Source organism: Bos javanicus, chromosome 10, assembly GCF_032452875.1.
Source record: "Bos javanicus breed banteng chromosome 10, ARS-OSU_banteng_1.0, whole genome shotgun sequence".
In the NCBI taxonomy this organism is placed as follows: domain Eukaryota; kingdom Metazoa; phylum Chordata; class Mammalia; order Artiodactyla; family Bovidae; genus Bos; species Bos javanicus.
In genome coordinates this window covers 49,282,463-49,305,403 of record NC_083877.1, presented here as the reverse complement: position 1 = coordinate 49,305,403, position 22,941 = coordinate 49,282,463, and the positions used below count along the sequence as shown (strand labels likewise).

At 35.9% G+C, this 22,941-nt stretch overlaps 1 protein-coding gene across 3 annotated transcripts in view; it reads right to left on the bottom strand.

Annotated features, from left to right (window-relative positions):
• The window catches only part of ICE2 (interactor of little elongation complex ELL subunit 2), a 68,977-nt gene that overhangs the window by 16,625 nt on the left and 29,411 nt on the right, over window positions 1-22,941 (bottom strand). For 2 of the 3 annotated variants that reach the window (XM_061431121.1, XM_061431122.1), the window contains 4 exons: window positions 18,679-18,720; window positions 16,203-17,199; window positions 15,337-15,512; window positions 8,793-8,922 (listed from right to left, as the gene is read on the bottom strand). In XM_061431121.1, the coding sequence (XP_061287105.1) occupies window positions 8,793-8,922; window positions 15,337-15,512; window positions 16,203-17,199; window positions 18,679-18,720 (1,345 nt within the window). The remainder of the gene's footprint in view (window positions 1-8,792; window positions 8,923-15,336; window positions 15,513-16,202; window positions 17,200-18,678; window positions 18,721-22,941) is intronic. The other variant, XM_061431120.1, reaches the window with a different exon arrangement.

Genomic DNA, 22,941 nt, shown 5'->3' with positions numbered 1-22,941 from the left:
AGGTACAACGTAGGACAATTGTTGAAAGGGGGAGAGATAAAATTTAAAGTCTGATAAAGAAAAGAAACATATTACTTGCAAAGCAGCATAAATGGATAAACAGCTGACTTTTCAACAGAAACAAAGCCAGGAAACATGGAGTGGGGGAGGGGCAGGTTGGGAGTCTGAGGTTAGCAGATGTAAATTACTATATACAGGATGGATAAACAACAAGGTCTTACTGTATAGCACAAGGAATTATATTCAATATCCCATGATTAAAATATAATGGAAAATAATATAAAAAGAACATGTGTATATATATATACACACACATACACGTATATATGTAGTGTAACTGAATCATCTTGCTCTACAACAGGTATCAACGCAACACTGTAAATCAACTATACTTCAATTTAAAAACAGCAAACATTGAACTGATAATTAGAAACTCCTCTAAAAGAAAGCTCTAGGCCCGCAGGCTTCACACGTCAATTTTACCAAACATTTAATTAAGAAATAACACTAATTTTTACAGAAATTCTACCAGATAACAGAAAAAGAGGAAACAGATCCCAAATCACTTTAAGACATAAACTTAATCTTAATACCAATACCTCACAAGGAAACTTACAGGTCAATCTCACTTATAAACACAAATGGCAAGATAAATATTAATAAAATGAATCTACCAATTGTTGGACAGAGGCATGGGGTCACAAAGAATTGGACATGACTGAGTGACTGACAATTTCACCAATATTTAAAAAGAGTAATATATCATGAGCAAGCCGGAATTATGGCAGGAACACAAGTTTGGATTAGCATTTTAAAATTAATTAATATGATTCATCACATTAGTAGAATAAAAAGGTTATACCATCATATAATCTCAATAAATACAGAGAAAATATCTGAAAATTTCTTTTTTTACCCATTCATTATTAAAATTCTTAACTAGGCATAGAAAGGAACTTCTTTCTTCAAACAAAAGGCATACACAAACACCCATACAAAACACTACATAAAATGGTGAAACGTTGAAAATCTCCTCCTTTAAGATTAAAGACAGACAAAGACGCCCATTATTTACCTTCTATTTGAATTCTAGGCAAAGGGAGCAAGGAATAAACAGGTATAATGATTGTAAAGAAGAAGTAAGATGGTCATTATTTGCCAAGAACATAATTGTTTAACTTGAAAATATAAATTATTAGAATGAGCTTAGCCAAGTTACTAAGATACAAGATCAACATACAAAATTAATATGCAAATAAGTCCTGTATTATCAGTAACAGCCTAATAAGAAAATAAAATTTCAGAAATATCATTTATAATAACATATCAGCCAACAACAAAAATATTTAACAAAAGATGTGCAAGAACTTTACAAAGAAAATCATAAAGATATTAATAGAAATTGAAGATATAAATAGAAGAATATCTAAAGTTCACAGATTGACGGATTTGTTATTATAAAGCTGTTAATCTGTTCCACATTGACTGAGTCAATGCACTTCCTAACAAAAAGCCCAATCTTCCTGTTGCTGTTGGCTGAAACTGACAAGCTGATTCCCAAATCTGTAAATGCAAAGAGCCAAGAATAGCCAAGAAATTCTTGAAGAAAAACAAGCTGACACGGAACTACTCCATACTCTGTAATGACCTATATGGGAAAAGAATCTTAAAAAGAGTGGATATATGTGCCTGTATAACTGATTCACTACGCTGCACACCTGAAACTAACACAACATTGCAAATCAAATATACTCCAATAAAAATTAATTAAAAATAAAAAGTTGACAAGATTTGCTTCATCAAACAGTAAAAGATTTTATAAAACTAATGCAATTAAGACAGTGCTAACTGTCTAGAGTAATTACTCTAACTAGAATAATTAAAACAGGATAAAGAAATAGGGAGTCCAGCTTAGATTCATATATATAACTCAAGTAAAATGGGACAGCAGAGAATGGATAGTCTTTTTCAATAAACGGTGCTGAAAACTGGAAAAAAAAAAAACCAACTTAATATTCCAGGCAAAAATAAATACCACATAAACTATGTGCCTGGAAAATAGAAAATAATTTTAGGAAGGTTTCCAGAAGATGTTATATTCATGATGCTGCTGTAAGGAAGACTTGTTAAACCAGGCAAAAAAACACTAATCATAAAGAAAATGGCTAAATATTGGTCTTTATTAAATCCAAAAGATACCATTAAGAGACTGAAAAGTCAAGAGCAGGAGAAAATTACTTGTAACATTTAAAACCAACAAAGAACTAACAAGCAAATAAACAAAAACTTGACAACAGTGAAAGAGGTTTGAAAAGGCAATTCACAAAAGTGAATATCCAAATGATTATTAATCATATGAAAAAGTGTCCAACCAAGGAAAAGCAAATTAAAACAATAATGAGAGGGGGGAGGGAGAGAGAAAAAAAATAATAATGAGATGTTAATAATACATACCCACCAGCGTGACAAATTAAACTGATAATGCCAAGTTTGGGCAAGGATGTGGAGAAGATATAACCCTCACATGCTGCTAATATAAGTGTATACTGGTATAATCATTTTGGAAAGCTTTCTGGAATTATCTAACTGAAGATAATGTAGCTTAAGCTATGACCCAGTAATTCCACTCTCAGATATGTGCCCAATAGCAATACATACACATTGCTCTAACAGACACTTATGTTCATAGCTGCATTAACAGACACAACCGAAACAGGCTCCCAAAGTTAAATGCATAAATAAATGGTGGTATATTCTTAAAAAGGAAAATGTGAAAAAGAAAAATATTGTTACATACAACATAAACTTGAAAAACTATTAAGCAAAAGAAGGTATAAATGAAAGAACTTTATAATTCCATCCGTACAGAGCTGGCGAAACCCAAATGATTACGTTAGAAGGCGGGACACTGGTTATTAGTGGAGAAGAAGAAGGCTATATAGGCAAGTGGCAAAAGGTGGGTCTCTGGCAGTTTTCAGCTTCTTGATCTGGGTGTGAGTTACAGAGGTGCAGACTTTGTTATGTAATTCCCTGAGCTGTACATTTTTCACTTTTCTCCTGCATTGGCAGGTGCGTTCTTTACCACCTGGGAGGTCCTTTTCTTTTCACTTTTCTGAATGTATGTTATACTTAAAAAATAACATATATGAAAGAAAAATATTATCAAAGCAAAGGTATACGTTACAACTGACAGTATTTTAGGACAGAAGTAGTACTACGTAGATCTTTTTGAAAATTATGCATAAATATAGAGAAGTTCTCAGTTTTTTGCTGTTGTTTTAGCCTGCTTTTAATCTTTGGTTAAGAAATCCTTTTTTACTCTCATATTTTGATCTAAATTTTAGGTTAATAGCTATTTTTTCTCAGTACAAAAATATACAAAGTATAACTTCATTGTCTTGTGGTATTTATTTTCATTAAGGAGAAGTGTACTTTTAGGGCATTATATTACATAATATAATATAGAGAAGGACAGGGAAGTCTGGCATGCTGCAGTCCATGGGGTCGCAAAGAGTCAGACATGACTGAGTGATTGAATAACAAGAAAAATTACATAATCATTGTAAGAAAAAGGATTTGTGTATAGAGTCCCTGAGGTAGATTCAACAAAATGTTACTATTATTACTATTTTGACTGCACCCTGTGGCTTGCGGTATCTTTTCCTCAGTCAGGGATTGGACACAGGGCCATAGCAGTGAAAGAACTGAGCTGTAATCACTGGAATGCCAGAGAATTCCTTGAACAAAATATTATTATGTCCATTACCTACAGATGAAAAAGCTGCGGACTCAAAAGCTTAAATGATTTTGCCCAAAGTAAAAAGAAAACTGTAAAGTATGAAGTACTCATACACATATCTTCTGACTCACACATTCAGCATGATTTTTAAATTCCATTATAAATGAAAAGCACAGGTTGTGGAATCAGAAAACACATGGATACAAATCCCAGATTTCCCACAAACTGTAATCTTGAGCAATAAACTCTATGAGCCTCAGTTTCCTCATCTGTAAAACAAAGACAGACAACACTTATTTTACAGAATAGTGAGGATTAGTAACAATGGATATACAGTCCTTGACCTACATCACATACTTCATTAATGACAGTTAGAAATACTGCTGCATTACTTTATATATAGAAAAATACACATATATATGTATATATATACACACACACATACAGTTTCTGAGGAAAATTTTGGAGTATTTCAAGTGTATTATATTATAATTTGGTTTGAGAGTGGTAGATACATAAGGAAGCAAAAGGAGAGAACAAAACAAAACACACAGCCATACCCTAAGAGCTGTTATATTGGGAGCCTAAGAGGAGCAGAAGCTAAAAGGACAAGAATAGTACAGGGAGGAAGACTGACACACAGAAACAAAAAACAGAATACTTGAAAAGAAAGACATTACTAATTTCAAGTGTACTGTTCAGTTGCTAAGCCGAGTCCAACTCTTTGTGACCCCATGAACTGCAGCATGCCAGGCTTCCTCGTCCTTCACTATCTGCTGGAGTTTGCGCAAACTCATGTCCATTGAATCAGTGATGCCATCCAACCATATCCTCCTCTGTCACCCTCTTCTCTTATCCTCAATCTTTCACAGCATCAGTCCTTCCAATGAATATTCAGGGTTGATTTCCTTGAGGATTGACTGGTTTGATCTCCTTGCAGTCCAAGGGACTCTCCAGAGTCTTTTTTGACATCACAGTTCAAAGCATCAATTCTTCAGCACTCAGCCTTTTTTATGATCCAACTCTCACACATGTACATGACTACTAGAAAAACTGTAGCTTTGACTATAAAGACCTTTGTTGACAAAGTGATGTCTCTGCTTTTTATTATGCTGTCTAGGTTTGTCATAGCTTTTCTTCCAAGGAGCAAGCATCTTTCAATTTTGTGGCAGAAGTCACCATCTGCAGTGATTTGGGAGCCCAAGAAAATGAAATCTGTCACTGCTTTCATTTTTTCCCCATCTATTTGCCATGAAGTGTACACTATAACTCATATCTAGCAAAGCATCATACAGGTAAAAACAATTAGCCTTTATTTAGATGTCAAAGGGAAATAATAAATACTTTTGAAGACAGATGTACCAAATAATATTTTGTATACATCTTTTACCTCTTGACCATCTGTAGATAGGCACTCTTCTTTAAAACTAAAACCACTTAGTCTACACAATGTAAGGTAGAACTACAAAATAGAGAGACTAAGTAATGAGTCACACATGCTACTTTAGAGTCATATCTGATATATAACTTATTTTAATTATATTGTCATACCAGACACCACGAGGACAAACTATTACTGTTTTTATCTTATTTCCTGAATGCAACTGTAGCAAAAACTTATTTAGGAGTCTATTCTCCTAAACTCCCTTCCTGTTGCAACATTTCTCTTAAATTAAAAGAGTAATAAAATAAAATTGTAAAAAACCTCAAAACTCACAGATGTTTTTAAAATAGTATTTTGAAACATTCACCCCATATAAAAAAAAAAACCCCAAACAAAGCAAACACATCATATAAGAATACATAAGTTTCTCACCAAACAGTTGTCAAAGACACTAAAAACACCACCTCATTACATCAAAATGAATGGCTTATCAGGATTCACTGATGATAAACAGCATGTAAGGCAATGATTACTTATGACTTTACAGAGTACAGTAGTCCCCCCTTATCCACAGGTGATACAATCTAAGAGCCCCCAGTAGATGCCTAAAACTGATAGTACCAAACTTTACATATACTGTTTTTTTCTACACATACATACCTATAATAAAGTTTAATGTATAAATTAGGCACAGTAAGAGTTTAACAGGGCTTCCCTGGTGGCTCAGATGGTAAAGCGTCTGCCTGCAATGCATGAGACTGGGGTTCGATTCCTGGGTCGGGAAGATCCCCTGGAGAAGGAAATGGCAATCCACTCCAGCACTCTTGCCTGGAAAATCCATGGACGGAGGAGCCTGATAGGCTACAGTCCATGGGGTTGTAAAGAGTCGGACACGACTGAGCGACTTCACTTTCACGAGTTCAACAACAGTAACTAATTATAAGATAGACCAATTTTAACAATATACTATAATAAAAGATTTCTGAATGTGGTGTGTTTTTCCCTTCCTCTCAAAATATCTTACAAACTGAATGCCTTTTCCATTTAAATTAATACTTATCTGCTCTGTGACAATAACCTTGCAGTATGAGGTTTGTTTTGCAGTTTGACAGCAAAACAAACATGCGTTCTTTATCCTTCATAACTTCAAGACAGAAGATTCATTCTGACCACAGATCTTTGCCACACTGCATATAAATTTTCTTTCCTAATTAAGAAAAGAAAGCTGAAAACTTTCACGTTTTCACTTAAAGGAAGCACTCTGCAGTTTCTCCTAAGCATATCTAAATTCCCAGTATCACATACTCTTGCACTTTGGGGCTGTTAAGTTAAAAAAGGGTTACCTGAAGATAAGCACCGATAACTGGGATACTACAAAGTGACTAATGGGCTGGAGAAACTAGAAAAGGGGTGATTCACATCCCAGGCACTATACAAAATGGTGTGCTTTTTAAAACTTACAATTTGCTTATTTCTGGAATCTTTCATTTACTATTTCAGACCACAGTTGACTAGTTGAAGATAACTGAAACCACAGAGTGAAACTGCAATTAAGGGGTGACTATTGTAGTTTTGATGAAGTAAATCATATAGATATAAATGACGGTAGTTTTATTTGTTAAACTTTACATTAAAAAAAAAACTTAAATGTTTAAGTCAAGAATGTCTATTCTCTGTTAGTACTTTAAAAAGGATTTCAATAGTGAGTTTTTGCTCGGTCCCCTCCTAACACAGACATGGCTGACAATTGTTTTCAAATAGTTTACATGAAGACTGTTGGTGGGTTTCATGGCAACAGGTCTTTGGAGGAACACTGTAACTGTGGTTGTTGACTGAAAACTACAACAACAAACTTCTGGCAGTGTATATGAAGAGGCAGGAAGAGGCTAGAGCACCACCAATCTTTAGCTACTTCCTTTTGGGGTTAAGTAGAGAGAGGGTGGTCATGTATGATGTGAGAGTTGGACTGTGATGAAAGCTGAGTGCCAAAGAATTGATGCTTTTGAACTGTGGTGTTGGAGAAGACTCTTGAGAGTCCCTTGGACTGCAAGGAGATCCCACCAGTCCATCCTAAAGGAGATCAGTCCTGGGTGTTCATTGGAAGGAATGATGCTGAGGCTGAAACTCCAGTACTTTGGCCACCTCATGTGAAGAGTTGACTCACTGGAAAAGACTCTGATGCTGGGAGGGATTAGGGGCAGGAGGAGAAGGGGACGACAGAGGATGAGATGGCTGGATGGCATCACAGACTCGATGCACATGAGTTTGGGTGAACTCCAGGAGTTGGTGATGGACAGGGAGGCCTGGCGTGCTGCGATTCATGGGGTCGCAAAGAGTCAGACACGACTGAGCGACTGAACTGAACTGAAGAGAGAGTGAATCGATGATCTTATTAATACTCTCATAAAACATGAAGACAAAATATTGATTAACCAAAATAAAGAAAAGGTTTTCAAGTGAGTGACCTATTTTTGGATCAACCAAGAAAAGCACACTTATAAACACTTAATTACATACCAGAAATTATGCTAAGTACTACAAGAATATAAAGTTTCATCAGACTCTGACTTTAAACCAGTTATTGTCTACTGGGAAGATAGTGAAGTGAAAGTTGCTCAGTCGTGTCTGACTCTTTGTGACCCCATGGACTATACAGTCCATGGTATTCTCCAGGCCAGAATACTGGAGTGGGTAGCTTTTCTCTTCTCCAGGGGATCTTCCCAACCCAGGGATCAAACCCAGGTGTCCCGCATTGCAGGTGGATTCTTTACCAGCTGAACCACAAGAGAAGCCCAATGGGAAGATAGGACAGGCTTTAAAAAAACAATTAAGTAAAAAAAAAAAAAAATTAAGTAGAAAGCAACAAACCGTAAAAGTGGTTAAAAAAAGGCAATGCATTGAGATATCAAAGGAAGGAAATCACATGAAGGAAGGGCAGCTTGAGAAGTCTGGCATGCAGTGAAATATAAGGGATGAATTGAGAAGTATAGGAGTAAGGATTCCAATGGAATGGAACAACATCACTAATGATTATCAAGTAATCCTTTGTGTGAAGTATGTTAACTGTATATGAACCCAGCCAACACAAATTAAGATCCTGCCTAACTACTCCCCTAACAAAAAACAAAACAAAGTAAATAAACTCTTTCATCAAGATAATATGTGAGATTTAAAAAATAATGTCATAAATTTAAGAAAATTTCAAAAATATATTTTAAAACCAATTATATAGTACTTTTAAAAGAAGCCTGTTAGAAAACACATGTATATTTTTTCATTACACTCCTATTTTTTTTATTTTTTAACTTTACAATATTGTATTGGTTTTGTCATATATCAACATGAATCTGCCACAGGTATACACGTGTTCCCCATCCTGAACCCTCCTCCCTCCCTGTACCATCCCTCTGGGTCCTAAATATCTTAAAAATAAAATGATTACATTGACATTCATATGCAACTAATAAAGAAGTAGTAGAGAAATCAAAACATATGATAATCACTACTCACACTCTGCTATTTAACTCTGCAGTAGAAATGTTTTAATAGAAAGAAATACTAATACAATCAGAAAACTGAAAATTAAAAGTACAGAATTTACAGATGAATTGAACTGTGTATATTTACAAAGGAATTAAAAAGGAGAACAAAGCCTCTTGTTTAACTTACCAACATAAAATGAGGAGTTGGAATGCAATAAACTTTCAGTCCATAAGCGACAGAGTTCACTTTCAGTCAGAGCTTCAACTCCATAACAAGCTTGATACTCCACTTTTGGTAGTACATAAACTGGAAATTGCTGCAATTCAAGGTTATACTCTTATAAGGCTTTATTAATTTACTATTAACAGTAAATACATTTGCCTATATAACTTTGCCACTTTTCAAAATGCTTTCAGGTAATCTTATTTCATCCTTTCAAATACAGTTGGATGCAGGCAGAAACATGGATAGAACCCTTAGTAGACATGGGCAGTGGTGGATAAAAAAGAGATCGTGAACCAAGAGCCTCCCCTACTGCTGCTAAGTCGCTTCAGTCGTGTCCGACTCTTAGCGACCCCATGGACCGCAGCCCACCAGGCTCCTTCGCCCCTGGGATTTTCCAGGCAAGAGTACTGGAGTGGGCTGCCATCGCCTTCTCCGTCCTCCCCTACCCCCAACCACAATCAACATAGCTCTCCATACATAAGCATATTTTCTTTCTGTCACTGAACATGACTGACAGGATACTTGGAATAAAGCCTGGGTTACATAATTGCCCAAAGGTTCAAAACTAGAAGCTGGGAAGCCATGACTGTAATACATACTAATCATTCTCAAGAGGGTTAAAAAAAAATATGATTTTTTTTGCCCGTTTAAACCATTAGTCACATCATCTCAGGCTTAAATACTCTGAGCAGCTTGTTTTCATTCTACGAATGTGTGAGCACTAGTACTTACATTAATACACATGGATGTTGCTCTCTTCATTAATACAAAAGACTTTATTCCAGACACTACGTACTTGACAAATTAGCCGTTTAGCGTTTATTGGTCAGGACTGTACAGATTAAGCAAAATGACTATACCTACGACTAGTCTAAATGAGATGTAAGGAAATCCATGCCTGTAAAATAATATAATGCTAGTCATGTTCACTGTGCTCATATTAACTCATTTCTGTCAAAGAAAATTCTAATCTTAATAGCAGTCTCTTCATTTCTAGCTGCAGAGGGAAAAACACATGATTTAAGGAACTTAAAGTTATATACCCAGTTAGTACTTGTGAGATTGGGCTTCCCTGGGGCTTCCCAGGTGGCTCAGTGGTAAGAATCTGCCTGTCAACACAGGAGATGCAGGTACTGCAGGTTTGATTCCTGGGTCAGGAAGATTCCCTGGAGGAGGAAATGGCAACCCACTCCAATATTTTTGCTTGGGAAATCCTATGGATAGAAGAGCCTGGTGGGCTACAGTCCATGGGGTTGCAGAGAATCAGACATGACTTAGTGACTGAACAACTTCTGAAATTATACTAAGCTGTCATTCACTTTTGTACTTGAAACTACTTCATAAATGTTTCAGAATGACTGATTTTCATAAACTGGCGAATTTAGTGGGCCTAAAAAAAGATCTTCACGATCCAGATAATCACGATGGTGTGATCACTGACCTAGAGCCAGACATCCTGGAATGTGAAGTCAAGTGGGCCTTAGAAAGCATCACTACGAACAAAGTTAGTGGAGGTGATAGAATTCCAGTTGAGCTATTCCAAATCCTGAAAGATGATGCTGTGAAAGTGCTGCACTCAATATGCCAGCAAATTTGGAAAACTCAGCAGTGGCCACAGGACTGGAAAAGGTCAGTGTTCATTCCAATCCCAAAGAAAGGCAATGCCAAAGAATGCTCAAACTACCGCACAATTGCATTCATCCCACACGCTAGTAAAGTAATGCTCAAAATTCTCCAAGCCAGGCTTCAGCAGTATGTGAACCGTGAACTTCCTGACGTTCAAGCTGGTTTTAGAAAAGGCAGAGGAACCAGAGATCAAATTGCCGACATCCGCTGGATCATGGAAAAAGCAAGAGAGTTCCAGAAAAACATCTATTTCTGCCTTATTGACTATGCCAAAGCCTTTGACTGTGTGGATCACAATAAACTCTGTAAAATTCTGAAAGAGATGGGAATACCAGACCACCTGACCTGCCTCTTGAGAAATTTGTATGCAGGTCAGGAAGCAACAGTTAGAACTGGACATGGAACAAGAGACTGGTTCCAAATAGGAAAAGGAGTATGTCAAGGCTGTATATTGTCACCCTGTTTATTTAACTTTTATGCAGAGTACATCATGAGAAATGCTGGACTGGAAGAAACACAAGCTGGAATCAAGATTGCCAGGAGAAATATCAATAACCTCAGATATGCAGATGACACCACCCTTATGGAAGAAAGTGAAGAGGAACTCAAAAGCCTCTTGATGAAAGTGAAAGTGGAGAGTGAAAAAGTTGGCTTAAAGCTCAACATTCAGAAAACGAAGATCATGGCATCCGGTCCCATCACTTCATGGGAAATAGATGGGGAAACAGTGGAAACAGTGTCAGACTTTATTTTTCTGGGCTCCAAAATCACTGCAGATGGTGACTGCAGCCATGAAATTAAAAGACGCTTACTCCTTGGAAGGAAAGTTATGACCAACCTAGATAGCATATTAAAAAGCAGAGACATTACTTTGCCAACAAAGGTTCGTCTAGTCAAGGCTATGGTTTTTCCTGTGGTCATGTATGGATGTGAGAGTTGGACTGTGAAGAAGGCTGAGCATCGAAGAATTGATGCTTTTGAACTATGGTGTTGGAGAAGACTCTTGAGAGTCCCTAGGACTGCAAGGAGATCCAACCAGTCCATTCTGAAGGAGATCAGCCCTGGGTTTTCTTTGGAAGGAATGATGCTAAAGCTGAGACTCCAGTACTTTGGCCACCTCATGTGAAGAGTTGACTCATTGGAAAAGACTCTGATGCTGGGAGGGATTGGGGGCAGGAGGAGAAGGGGACGACAGAGGATGAGATGGCTGGATGGCATTACTGACTCGATGGACGTGAGTCTGAGTGAACTCCGGGAGTTGGTGATGGACAGGGAGGCCTGGCGTGCTGCGATTCATGGGGTTGCAAAGAGTCGGATGCGACTGAGCGACTGATCTGATCTGATCTGAACATAATGGTTGTGTAAAGAATAATTCAAATCCAGTAAAACTTCTGTGAACAATAACTTTGGTTCATTATTACCTTTGAATATTGTAAAATTCAATAGCAGTGCTTCTTAAATTTCAATGTGCATGTGAATAACTATTTTAAAATAAATGTGGAATCTGAGGTGAAAATGAAGTCTCTACATGTGTAAAAAGCTGTTGTTCCTGGGGCCAAAGTCTGAGTAGTAAGTTCCCTACAGTGTCTCTGTAATTTAAAAAAAAAATTATGATTAGGATAATATTATTGCTGTGTGCTAAGTCGCTTCAGTTGTGACTGACTTTTTGTGGCCCTATAGATCCTAGCCTGCTGCGCTCCTGTGTCCATGGGATTCTCCAGGCAAGAATACTGGAGTAGACTGCCTTGCTAAAATCACTTAATTGTATAATAATTCTTCAGTAATTGGTAATCTGCATTTAAGGTTGCTTATAGTTGCAAATAAAACCCAGAGATAAAGAAATGAAGGCTCAAAGGGTTAAGATACGTGCTCAAGGACACATAACCAGTTCACAGCAGAGTTGGAAAACGAATAATTGAGAAAGAAGATCCTCTTTTGGATCATGAATAGGTAATAGAATTAATTCAAGATTTCTTTTCAAATTAAAAAACATTACTCTTTCTGAAGAAAGTACTCTGGGGGATTTTCTTTGATAATACTGTCATATCTATAAAACTAAGTCTTGAATCTGGTATTAATTTATGTATTCTACTGCCATCTCCAGGAAGCCAAGGGAAGGAAAAGTCTGAATATTTTATGTCAGTACTCCAAAATTAAAGTGAAATTTTAAGTACAAAGTTCTACAATTATATAAATTAAACTTACTGTTTTCTTTATCCCTTAATTGTTCACTTCTAAGTGAAAGCTTCTCTTGGTTTTCTACCTTCCAATTTATCACATAAACCTTCCAAACTTTTACATACATTCCGAAATATTTCATGGCTAGTATCCTGTCACTAGGATAGTGACATAGGTAGTACCCAATAGGCACATTTCTGTTGTTTCCTAAGATTCAAGCACCTTCAGGATACTTTTCTCTGGACCGACAATGCCAATATAAACTTCAAGATAACTAGATCTAAGTTTTTTAATCCCTTCAGAATATCACTCTTAGGAAATCTGGTTAACCAAGACAGACAATAATATAATAATAAATCATTCAGAGGTATTTGGTCTGGATTTCACAACTACATGTAGAACTCAGTAAGTTCTAGCTTCATCTTGTGTTCCAAATTAGCCTCTTTTTCATCAATTGAGAGTGGCTGCTGTTCTAGGTTCCCCTCTGTTGTACAAGATTAAGCAGAATCTTGATGAGAAAAAATAAATGATACTGGAAACTAAAATCTCAACTACAGTAACAGAGAATTGAAGAAACAAAGGGAAAACAAAAAAGAAGAAATGAGGTTCTTGAATAGCAGAAGTTGAAGAGACTTCTGAGTGTTTTAAAACTTGGTCTAAACCAGTTGGTTTTTAAGAAGGAAATGTTAATGAGGATGCATTTTTACCTAACTGGAGTTCAAATACTACCACTCCAAATTTTAACTAGTGCCTCAATTTCCCTTCCCTAACACCCTCCTCTGTCCTCATGTCTCAATTTTTTCTCACTTATTCAATATTTGTTTATTGAATTTCTATGGAACAAAACATTTGAGAAAAACAGATGACTAGGATATGATTCCGAAGGGAACACATTCTACTAAGGAATTTATAATATGTGTACTAAACTATTACATATAATGATATATAAAATAAGTATTTGCTGAAAATTTTAAAATTATACTCAGGGTTTGACATAATGAGAAACAGAAGGCTTCTATTTAGCTATTCTTTGGTGGTTTTGATATATTTTGATGAAGAGTGAATACTCTCCTATAAGGTTTTACAAATTTCACTTTGGTCAAGTGAATGACAATGTCCTTAACAGGTTATCTCACTGAACAATTAAATCAGGGTCCAAAATATTCCTAGGCTATCCTTACTTAAGAGATCTTGCCCATCAATAATTTCTAAGTGTTATAAGCTGGTAGGTCAGTGCAGAGTGGTATGGGCTCACAGAAATGATGTTAGCCTCCAAATAGTCAGATAGCAGGTAAGAACGAATGAAATAAAATCTTGAAAATACAAGCCAAAGCACTGACGCTGGATGTATTCAACATGTGCATGCTATGGCTATTAACTTCATCACAGTTAAGTACAGATGAGACAGGAAAAAAATTACTAAATAAAATCTTTTAATACAGAGGATACTTGTATTTATAGAAAAGGAGACTAAAATCAGACCTATAGCATTTTGTCATTCCCTATGTTCTCTTTTAAAAAACTCTCCACCACACATTTAATTCAAAACCAGCTGGTTTCTAAAATTTCAAGTCTGAACCAGTGATGAGTACCAATTATGAGAACTTCTCTTTTCTTCTTCTTCTTTTTTAAAATTCAGTTACACCTTAATATGATAAAAGTAGTAGTCAGGGACTTGATCCACAAGGGTCAATGCTGGAACATCACAGTTCCTTAGCCCCAAACACACTGACATTCTACAGTGATCACTCAGCATTCTTAATGGGTGGCAGGTTAAATAGCAAGAAACAGATTATCAAAAAAGGAAGGAACTGGGACTTCCAATGTAGGAGGTGTGGGTTCAATCCCTAGTTGGGGAACTAACATCCCACATGCCTCATAGGATGGCCAAAAACATTAAAAAAAAAAATACAATAAAAAGAAAAGGAGGAAGAGAGGGAAAAAAAGAAGGAAGAAAGGAAAGCAGGAGGAGGAAAGAAGAGGGGAAGGTAAGAAGGAAGGATGGAAGAAGAAAGGAAAACGAAGGAAGAAAAAGTGAACTATGATAAAATGGACACAACAGAAAAAGTCTTATTAAGAAACAAAGGAGAGACTTCATTATTTCTTACATAATCATTTATACCATAAAAACTCCTCTTTACCTAAATTCATTGGTTACATACACAAAAATCGAACTAACCTGAAAGAGAACTTAAAATATCAAATATAACAAACTGCCAAAAGAATCAACTACTCAAAGTGTAGCAAAAACTTTAAGAAAAATATTTATACCAAATTCCCGAAGAAACAATAGGGGAAAAAGAAAAGACATTTAGTCTTCTATCAAGCCTGGGAAGACATCCTCAAATGTTCATGAAAGCCCACCTTTCAAAATGTAAACTTCTAAAATAACTCTAAAGGAAAATCCAAAATCACAGAGAAAGCTGGAACATATGTGCCAGTCTAGGTCAAGTCTATAATGGTGCCGTTTTTCACAAAGTTTATATATAGTCCACACAAGTTATCAGCATTCATGATTATTACATTCAACTAAACTTTATTAAAAGTGTTTTTAGTATTTTACTAAAAAAATCTCAACCTGAAAAAACTACTCTAAGAAAGATCAATAACTTAAAATCAAACTTCATCACAATGGCATGTTCAATATTTGCTGCCCACCTACTTACGCTACGATATCCCAACTCCCCAGGTAACAACTTACTCTTCTGATTTTCTTCCGTTTTTTAGAACGTGGTCTGGTCTCTATCCTCTGGACGCTGCATCGCACAAGTAACAACAGGTCTTGCAGGCTAAACAGCTTATAAACAAAATTTCCTTCCTGAGGAGCTACATATTCTGATGTATCTTCAACATAGTCCTGAAGTTCATATGGCAATCCTTTAAAAATAATTATATTCATCATTTTTAACTACATTAGCCCTTTATCCATCATAATCCAAGATAAAACAATTGAACTACCAGCTTTCTATTTCCTCTGACCATTACACTATTAGCATTTCTGTTTACTTCAACTGTAACTCCAGCAAGAGCTGAAATCAAAGCTTTAAGGTTCTCTTCCTTCTATTCTACTACCCTCACAAATATATCAGTGAGACAATGTCTGAAGTAAAAAGTTTTAAAAAGTAAAAGTTTTAAAAACTAGTGTTATTCATAATAGAGACAGACCTGAGGTGCAGCCATATATCTATTTTACAAAATGAAAAAGTACAAAACTGCATTATAACATCAAGAATAATTAAATTTAGATTAATACACATTTATCGTGATTTTTGACACACTTCCCCTTCATCATTCGGCAAACCACATTATCTATAGCTTATTGGCCATTGTAAATGTTGAATAAACAAAGGTTACAAAAAGCCATACAACTGTGGGTGTGTTTTTGGAGTGAAGGTTTTTACACAGTCAATGATAGTTCATTTTCCAATCAAAATGAACCATCAGTGACTATGTAAAGATCATAAACTTTATTACAAAGAGAAGGGAGGGGAATGAGGGGGAAAAAAACCTAAGGACAAGGAACAGGCAAAACAGTTACTATAAAATTCTTTGTAAATATTTACTTACGTCCTTTTGGCTTCTGAAAGGCAGAAGGCCAGATAGACTTCGGCCAGCTACAGGCATCTGACGGAGCAGAAGGCTGCTCAGAAATAGGAGGCTGTTTAGAGTTTTCCGAATTCATTAAGGGCAATTCAGGTATTTTTCTGGAAATTGGTTTTAAGAGTTCATCCTGCATTTTTAAAATTTCTCCAACTGGATCAAACTTTTTATATACTCGTTTGATAGGTTTTTTTAAAACACATGACTCTTCAGGACAAGTATTATTGGTCTGGTTTCCTGTAGAAGTCTGTCCTGAGGAAGAATTTAGGCTAGCTGGTTTAGAACTTAAATTAGAACCCACTTCAGCTGTCTTTCCATGACTATTACTTTGACACTCCATGTCAATGATTAAACAGTCTTCATCTGTATCACTACTGTCAAGAACTACATCTTCAGTGTTCGCTCCTTCTGATGTAACAGTCTTTTCCTTTGAATTAGTGTCTGTGTTCTCTAGAACATTTACTCTTTCATCAACACTCTCCATTTCAGTGGCCATATCATTTTTACTAGAGGTTTCAATTTCCATAGAACTTTCTAATTGTAAGGGATCAGATGTTTTCAAGTCACTATCTTGCACCAAAGGCTTGTCAGAATTTGATACCTTTTCACCACATGGTATAAATCTTTGATCATCTTTATTTTTGGACTCTTCAGGGCCACTGTCTATCATACCAGTCACCAGCTGTTTCTCCTTCTGCAACTGTTCCATCAGAATCTGAGATAAGCTTCTAGAATGAGCAGAAATGTCTGGTGAAGTTGGTGCCTCAGATGTGTCTGCTATGCTGGGGGCTGTGAGTGTATCTGTCATGGGGGCTACTGTGGAGGTACTTGCTGGACTTGGTGACTTTGATGGTTTGGTGGTGGTTGCTCCAAAAGTTTCAAGTTCTGTGACATCATCATCAAACTCCAGATCCAAATTTTCTAGGGTCTCAATTTTTCGGCACTCGTTAACTTCATAAGATATCTTAAGAAAATATATTGGCAAACTATTAGCAACAATTCTAGGCCACCCCTCACCTATCAGTGACCCATCACAGACATAGTTCATACTCTTTAAAAGGAGAAAGAAAAGTCGAATGGTTTTGAAAGGTTCTTGCTTTGACAGAGTATTAGCAACTATTACCCTTATCCTCCCAATGAAATGTTGACAAAACACAGAAAAAATTTCCAAGTTGCTATACCATAGGAAACGGGAAATACTTGTGAACTACTACATCTCAAGAGGTATTCCCACTAATCAAAAACAGGTAGGACCTCAAAGAAGAAATGTGAGGCCAAACAGGAAGGCAGTGGATTTCCCTTCACACACACTTTATATGCTCTCGCAGGGACTTAGGTGACCAGGAAGAAAGCCTCTTGCCACTCTAAGGAAACTGCAACTGTGGAAGAGTCACCAGCCTCTAACATCAATCAGTACCTTTTTTCACACATCCACTCAGGGAAAACAACTCTCAGCAGTATGAGGAAAAATGGATAGGAAATGGTTTTACTGTATCTTGGGACATGAAGCCATTGAAGGTTATAGTTTTTACATACTGTTTTAGTCGTGGAAGAACTCCAGTTTTAATTTATTCAGGAATAAACTGTCTTGTCAAGTAGCAAAATTTCTCCTTAGTCTGGCAGAGTATTTTGGATAAACACCATGAAATTGTCTTACAGCTTAGGATTTGAGAGAAAAATACTCTGATAGCCTCAGGCAGTGAGTAAGATCTATCTGTGTAAATCACCTCTCTGAAACTCAATTTCCTCATCAGTAAAATAATGATAATAGGGTCATCATCTTAGGTTTGTTCTAAGCATTAAAAGTGCAATTATATATAGAAAATTTCTTGGTATAGTCAATCATAGTAGTTTCTCATTAAACAATACCACATTTAGTAAAAAAAAATAAAATAAAGCTATACACTGTTTATGTGAGGCATTCTTACACAAACAGGTTTAAGGAGAAACAATGGGACATGACATCAAGAAATAAAGGATTAACAATATTAAGTGTTAGAGAAAAGTCAATGCAAAAAGCATTGGATAGAAAAAGGAATCCTATGTTGAACAAAAGATGAAGTCCAGGAAATTCCTGGACAGTCCAGGGGTTAGGACTCTGTACTACCATTGTCAAGGGCATGGGTTCAATCCCTGGTCAGGGAACTAACATTCCACAAGCCACAAGCCACATGGCTTGACTGAATTAAAAAAAAAAAAAAAAAAAACCTAAAAGGAAAAAGATGAAATCCATGATGAATAGATTATGATTTGTGACATGCCAAATAACATTAAAATTGTCAAAACTGAAAAATAAAAGAAAAATTTGAAAGAAACAACTGTACTTGGTCAATGATACACTATTTCTAAGTAAAGAAAGGGATGTAGAAAGTATGAATATTTAATAACTGAAACACAGATACATGAATGACTGAAAACATACACATAGACTACAAAGATATACCTTTTCCCGCCCAAGGATCGAAGGGGTATTTCCAAAGACGGACTACAAATTAATACACAAAGAAAATATCAATAAAGTACAAAGCAGAATCTACTAAGGTCTGACTGTTTAGAAGGAAATAAAATTAGAAATCATTAAGCAAAAAGTCAACAAACAATAATAAATGCAAGCACTTGGAAATTCAAAACTGCCCAAACTGTTGGATAAAAGAAGAAATTAGAGAGATAATTACTGATTATTTAAAAAGCAACAAAAATGAGAACAATTATTAAAAATCAGAAATATCATTCATAGCCTTTTCAAGAAATAGGTAAAGGATAATATATTCAAAATAATGAAATTTCATAAATATAAAACCAAAATTAATGAACTGAAAAACAATGCTCTCATTCCTGACAAAACAAATTTGGGTAAAATTAAAAATGGTATTTATCTATAAATATGTGCTTATAAAAGAATTGTTAAACATATTAATTGTATCAATAAAATTAACACTTCCTTAATGTCATGAAATACCTAATCGGTGTTAAAATTTTCTAGTCTGATACATTTCTTTTTACAACTGTTTATTGGAATAAGGATCCCACCAAGATCCTGACTCTACATTTGGTCGATGTCTCTCAATTTTCTTTGTCAACAACTCTCCCTTCAGTTCAATTCAGTTCAGTCGCTCAGTCACACCTCTCCCTTACTCTCTGCCAATTCCGATATCCACCAGATATTTGTAGAAGAAACTAGATCAGTTATCCTGTGGAATTTTCCACATTCTGGATTTTGCATCCCCATGATATCATTGAACACATGCTTCCCCTACATTTCCTATTAAATGATCTAGTAGCTTAATCAGATTCAGGCACATTTTTAAAAAATCTTCATATGTTGTATGTGGTAAAGTATACCTCCCACTTCAATCAGGAGGCTAATGATGTTTGGTTATCTTTCTTCTTGTGATACTACAATTGTTCTGTTGCTTCATCAAGTGTCAACAACCTATTCTATCAAAATTCCTTACTGATCTTTTAATGATTTTAGCAGTCATTGATGATGATCACTGCCTAGATTAACTATTTCATTAGGAGTTGCAAGGTCTTCTCTGGTGGCTCAGAAGGTAAAGAATATGCCTGCAATACAGGAGACCAGGGTTCAATCCCTGGGTCAGGAAGATCCCCTGGAGAAGGGAATGACTACCCACTCCAGTATTCTTTCCTAGAGAATGCCACAGACAGAATTCTGGTGGGCTACGGCCCATGGGATTGCAAAGAGTCGAACTCGACTGAGTGACTAATGTTTTCACAATCACCTAGAAGCTGCAAAATGGTAACAGTAAAATTCTAGCATTACCGTGAAATACAGTTTGTACTGGAAAAGACAGATATTTGAAATTTTAAAAGTTTTCAGAATAATGATACACTAGCATCCTCTGAAGGTGACTAACACTCTTTTAAAAAGACATTATTTTAAATTCATGGATTTTAACATATTTCATATGTTTCCAGCTACTGCAGAGTTGTTTTTTGTGACAGTCAAGCTAACACATCTCGGGTCAACGGGAAAACCTTCAAGCATCTTTTTTACACAATTGCAGTTTTATTATAAGATTTTTGCTTCTTTGATTGGCATTTGTACCTCCTATGCTACAATTCTTGGTATCTAATACAAACATAAGTACTTGTGTGTTTTATCATACTATCTAATACGTTCAAAGTAAGAACAGCAGTATCATTACTAACAATGTGATTGTTAAATGAAATTTAAGATTTTTTGGCAATTCTTTCTGAACATGATATAAATTTTTGGTCACTAAATTATCTGAATGACCATTTTCACTTAATATATATTGGATATCACATTATAGTTGCATACCTAGAGCTTTCTGATTCTTTTTATAGGCATACTTTGGAGATATTGTATATTTCAGTTCTAAACCACCCCAATAAAGCAAATATCACCAAAAAAGTGACTCACACAATTTTTTTTTTTGTTTCCCAGGGTATATAAAGATATATTTACATTATAGTCTATTAAGTGTGCAATGACTTTATGTCTTTAAAAGTATATACATCTTAATCAAGAAATACTTCACTGCTAAAAAGTGCTAACAATCATCTGAGCCTTCAGCAAGTTGTAACAGTAACGTCAAAAATCACAGATCACCATAACAAATATAATTATTTTGAAATATTCAAGAATTACCAAAATGTGTCACAGTGACATGAAGTGAGAAAATGCTGTTGGAAAACGGCAATGAGTGACCTACCTGATGCAGGGTTACCAGAAACCTTCCATTTGTAAAAACCCAAAACAGCATCTCTGAAGTGCAGTAAAGCAATGTGTGCCTATTAATTGTTGCATAGTAGGCTACTGAAGATGTACAGTTTATTTAATAAATACCCTATTAAGGGACATGAGGACTGTTTCCAATAAATACCTTAGAGCTGATATGAATATCCTGCACAAACATTTCATTCTTTTCCTAGTGCACCTTTGAGCTACATTTCTAGAAGTGAGAATTCTAGAACAAAGGATGAACATATTAGCTTTCCTCTGTTCTGTTGGCACATCTTTCTTCTTACTATTTCTGACTGTTAGAAATGTTACAGCAATCATCTTTTTTTCCTCTAATAACTTTGTAAGAACTTCCATCAACAATCCTCTTTTGCTTCTCATGTTTAATTGAGATGGGTTTATCTGTTTAGATTGTTACCTGTAGGATAACAATCCTGTGTGGGACTGTCCCAGGACAGCATTCATAGACTCATGGCTCTAAGCCCATGTTTCATTGTTACCACTAGATATGTATCTATGTATGAAGGTTGGTTTTTGTTCGTGTGTGCATATAAAATCTTTAGTACATTCTACTATCTGCTTCCTCTTTTCCCCTCTACCACAACTGTCTGAAAACTTATTTTTCCTTTACCTTTAATGTCTTGTTCTGCTCAATACAGACTTTACCACTAATGATTTTTCCCGAGTGAAGGCTTCTGTCTCGGAAGGAACTTTTGTTTGTTAGTTTCTCAAGTTCTTAGGGCCCACGTCATCTCAAAACTACGTTGAGATCCTGAGTGTCCCTGCACTCACCTACAAATTAGAGTCCATCCACATTATCTTCATTTGTTTTCACATCTTTCACCATCCTCTTTCCATCTGAGATTATTTTCCTTGTGCTTAAAGAATATCCAGGCTTCCCTGGTGGCTTAGTGGTAAAGAATCTGTCTGCCAATGTAGCAGATGTGGGTTCGATCCCTGGGTTGGGAAGATCCCCCAGAGAAAGAAATGGAAACCCACTCTAGTATTCTTACTTGGGAAATCACATGGACAGAGGAGCCTTGAGGGCTACAGTTCAGAGGGCTGCAAAGAGTTGGACATGACTTAGCAACTAACCACCACAACAAAGAACATCCATTAGTGGGGGTTTGCGAGTAGCAAATGCAGTTTTTATTAATACCCGAAAATATCTTTACTTAATTTTTTATTATTTAAGGATATTTCACTGGCTATTTTCTCCCACCACAATATACTGTCCCCACAAGTCTCCTGGCTTCCATTGTTGTTTAGAAGTTATTTGCCAGTCAAACTCTCAGTCCTTTACAGGCAATGTGCCTTTTGGTTCTTTGGTGGCTTTTAAGAGTAGTTTTTGTCTCCAAGTATGGTTTTGTCCCTTTCTCTCTTTCATACCTTCCTTTTGGGTCAAAGTATACTGATGTTGGACATTCTCACTATATTCTCTATACCTTGTGCCCTATTCTCCATATTTTCTTTTCGTTGTTTGTGTTTCATTAAAAATAGTTATTTCAGACCCAACTTCAGTTTATTAATTCTCTTATCAGTTTTACCTAATGTGCTAATAACCATCTTTACAGAATTCTTAACTGTACTTGATATATTTTTCACTAAAATTTTTTTAACTTAGGTCTTTTTCAAATCATTGTTTGTGATGGTTCTTGCTCAGAGTATCCAGTCTCCTTCAGTGTCTAGTTATCTTTAAATGCTTTCTGGATGCTATATTTGAAAGTTATTTGTAGAAATAATATGGAGCTCAAAATGTCATTCTGTCCCTCTAAGAATTATTTTCACTTGCTTTTGCTAGGTATCTGGAGATACCAGCAATCCAAAAGCATCTGAACCCAAGTTCAAGGCCTGAAAACCCAGGATACAATCTATGAGAAAGCCGATTTATTTCTGGTTTATCCTTATTCCTGGGGTACAGCCCTGCAGGGTCCAAGCTCATGGTGGAAAAGTGACTGGTCCTGTGATGCTGCCAAA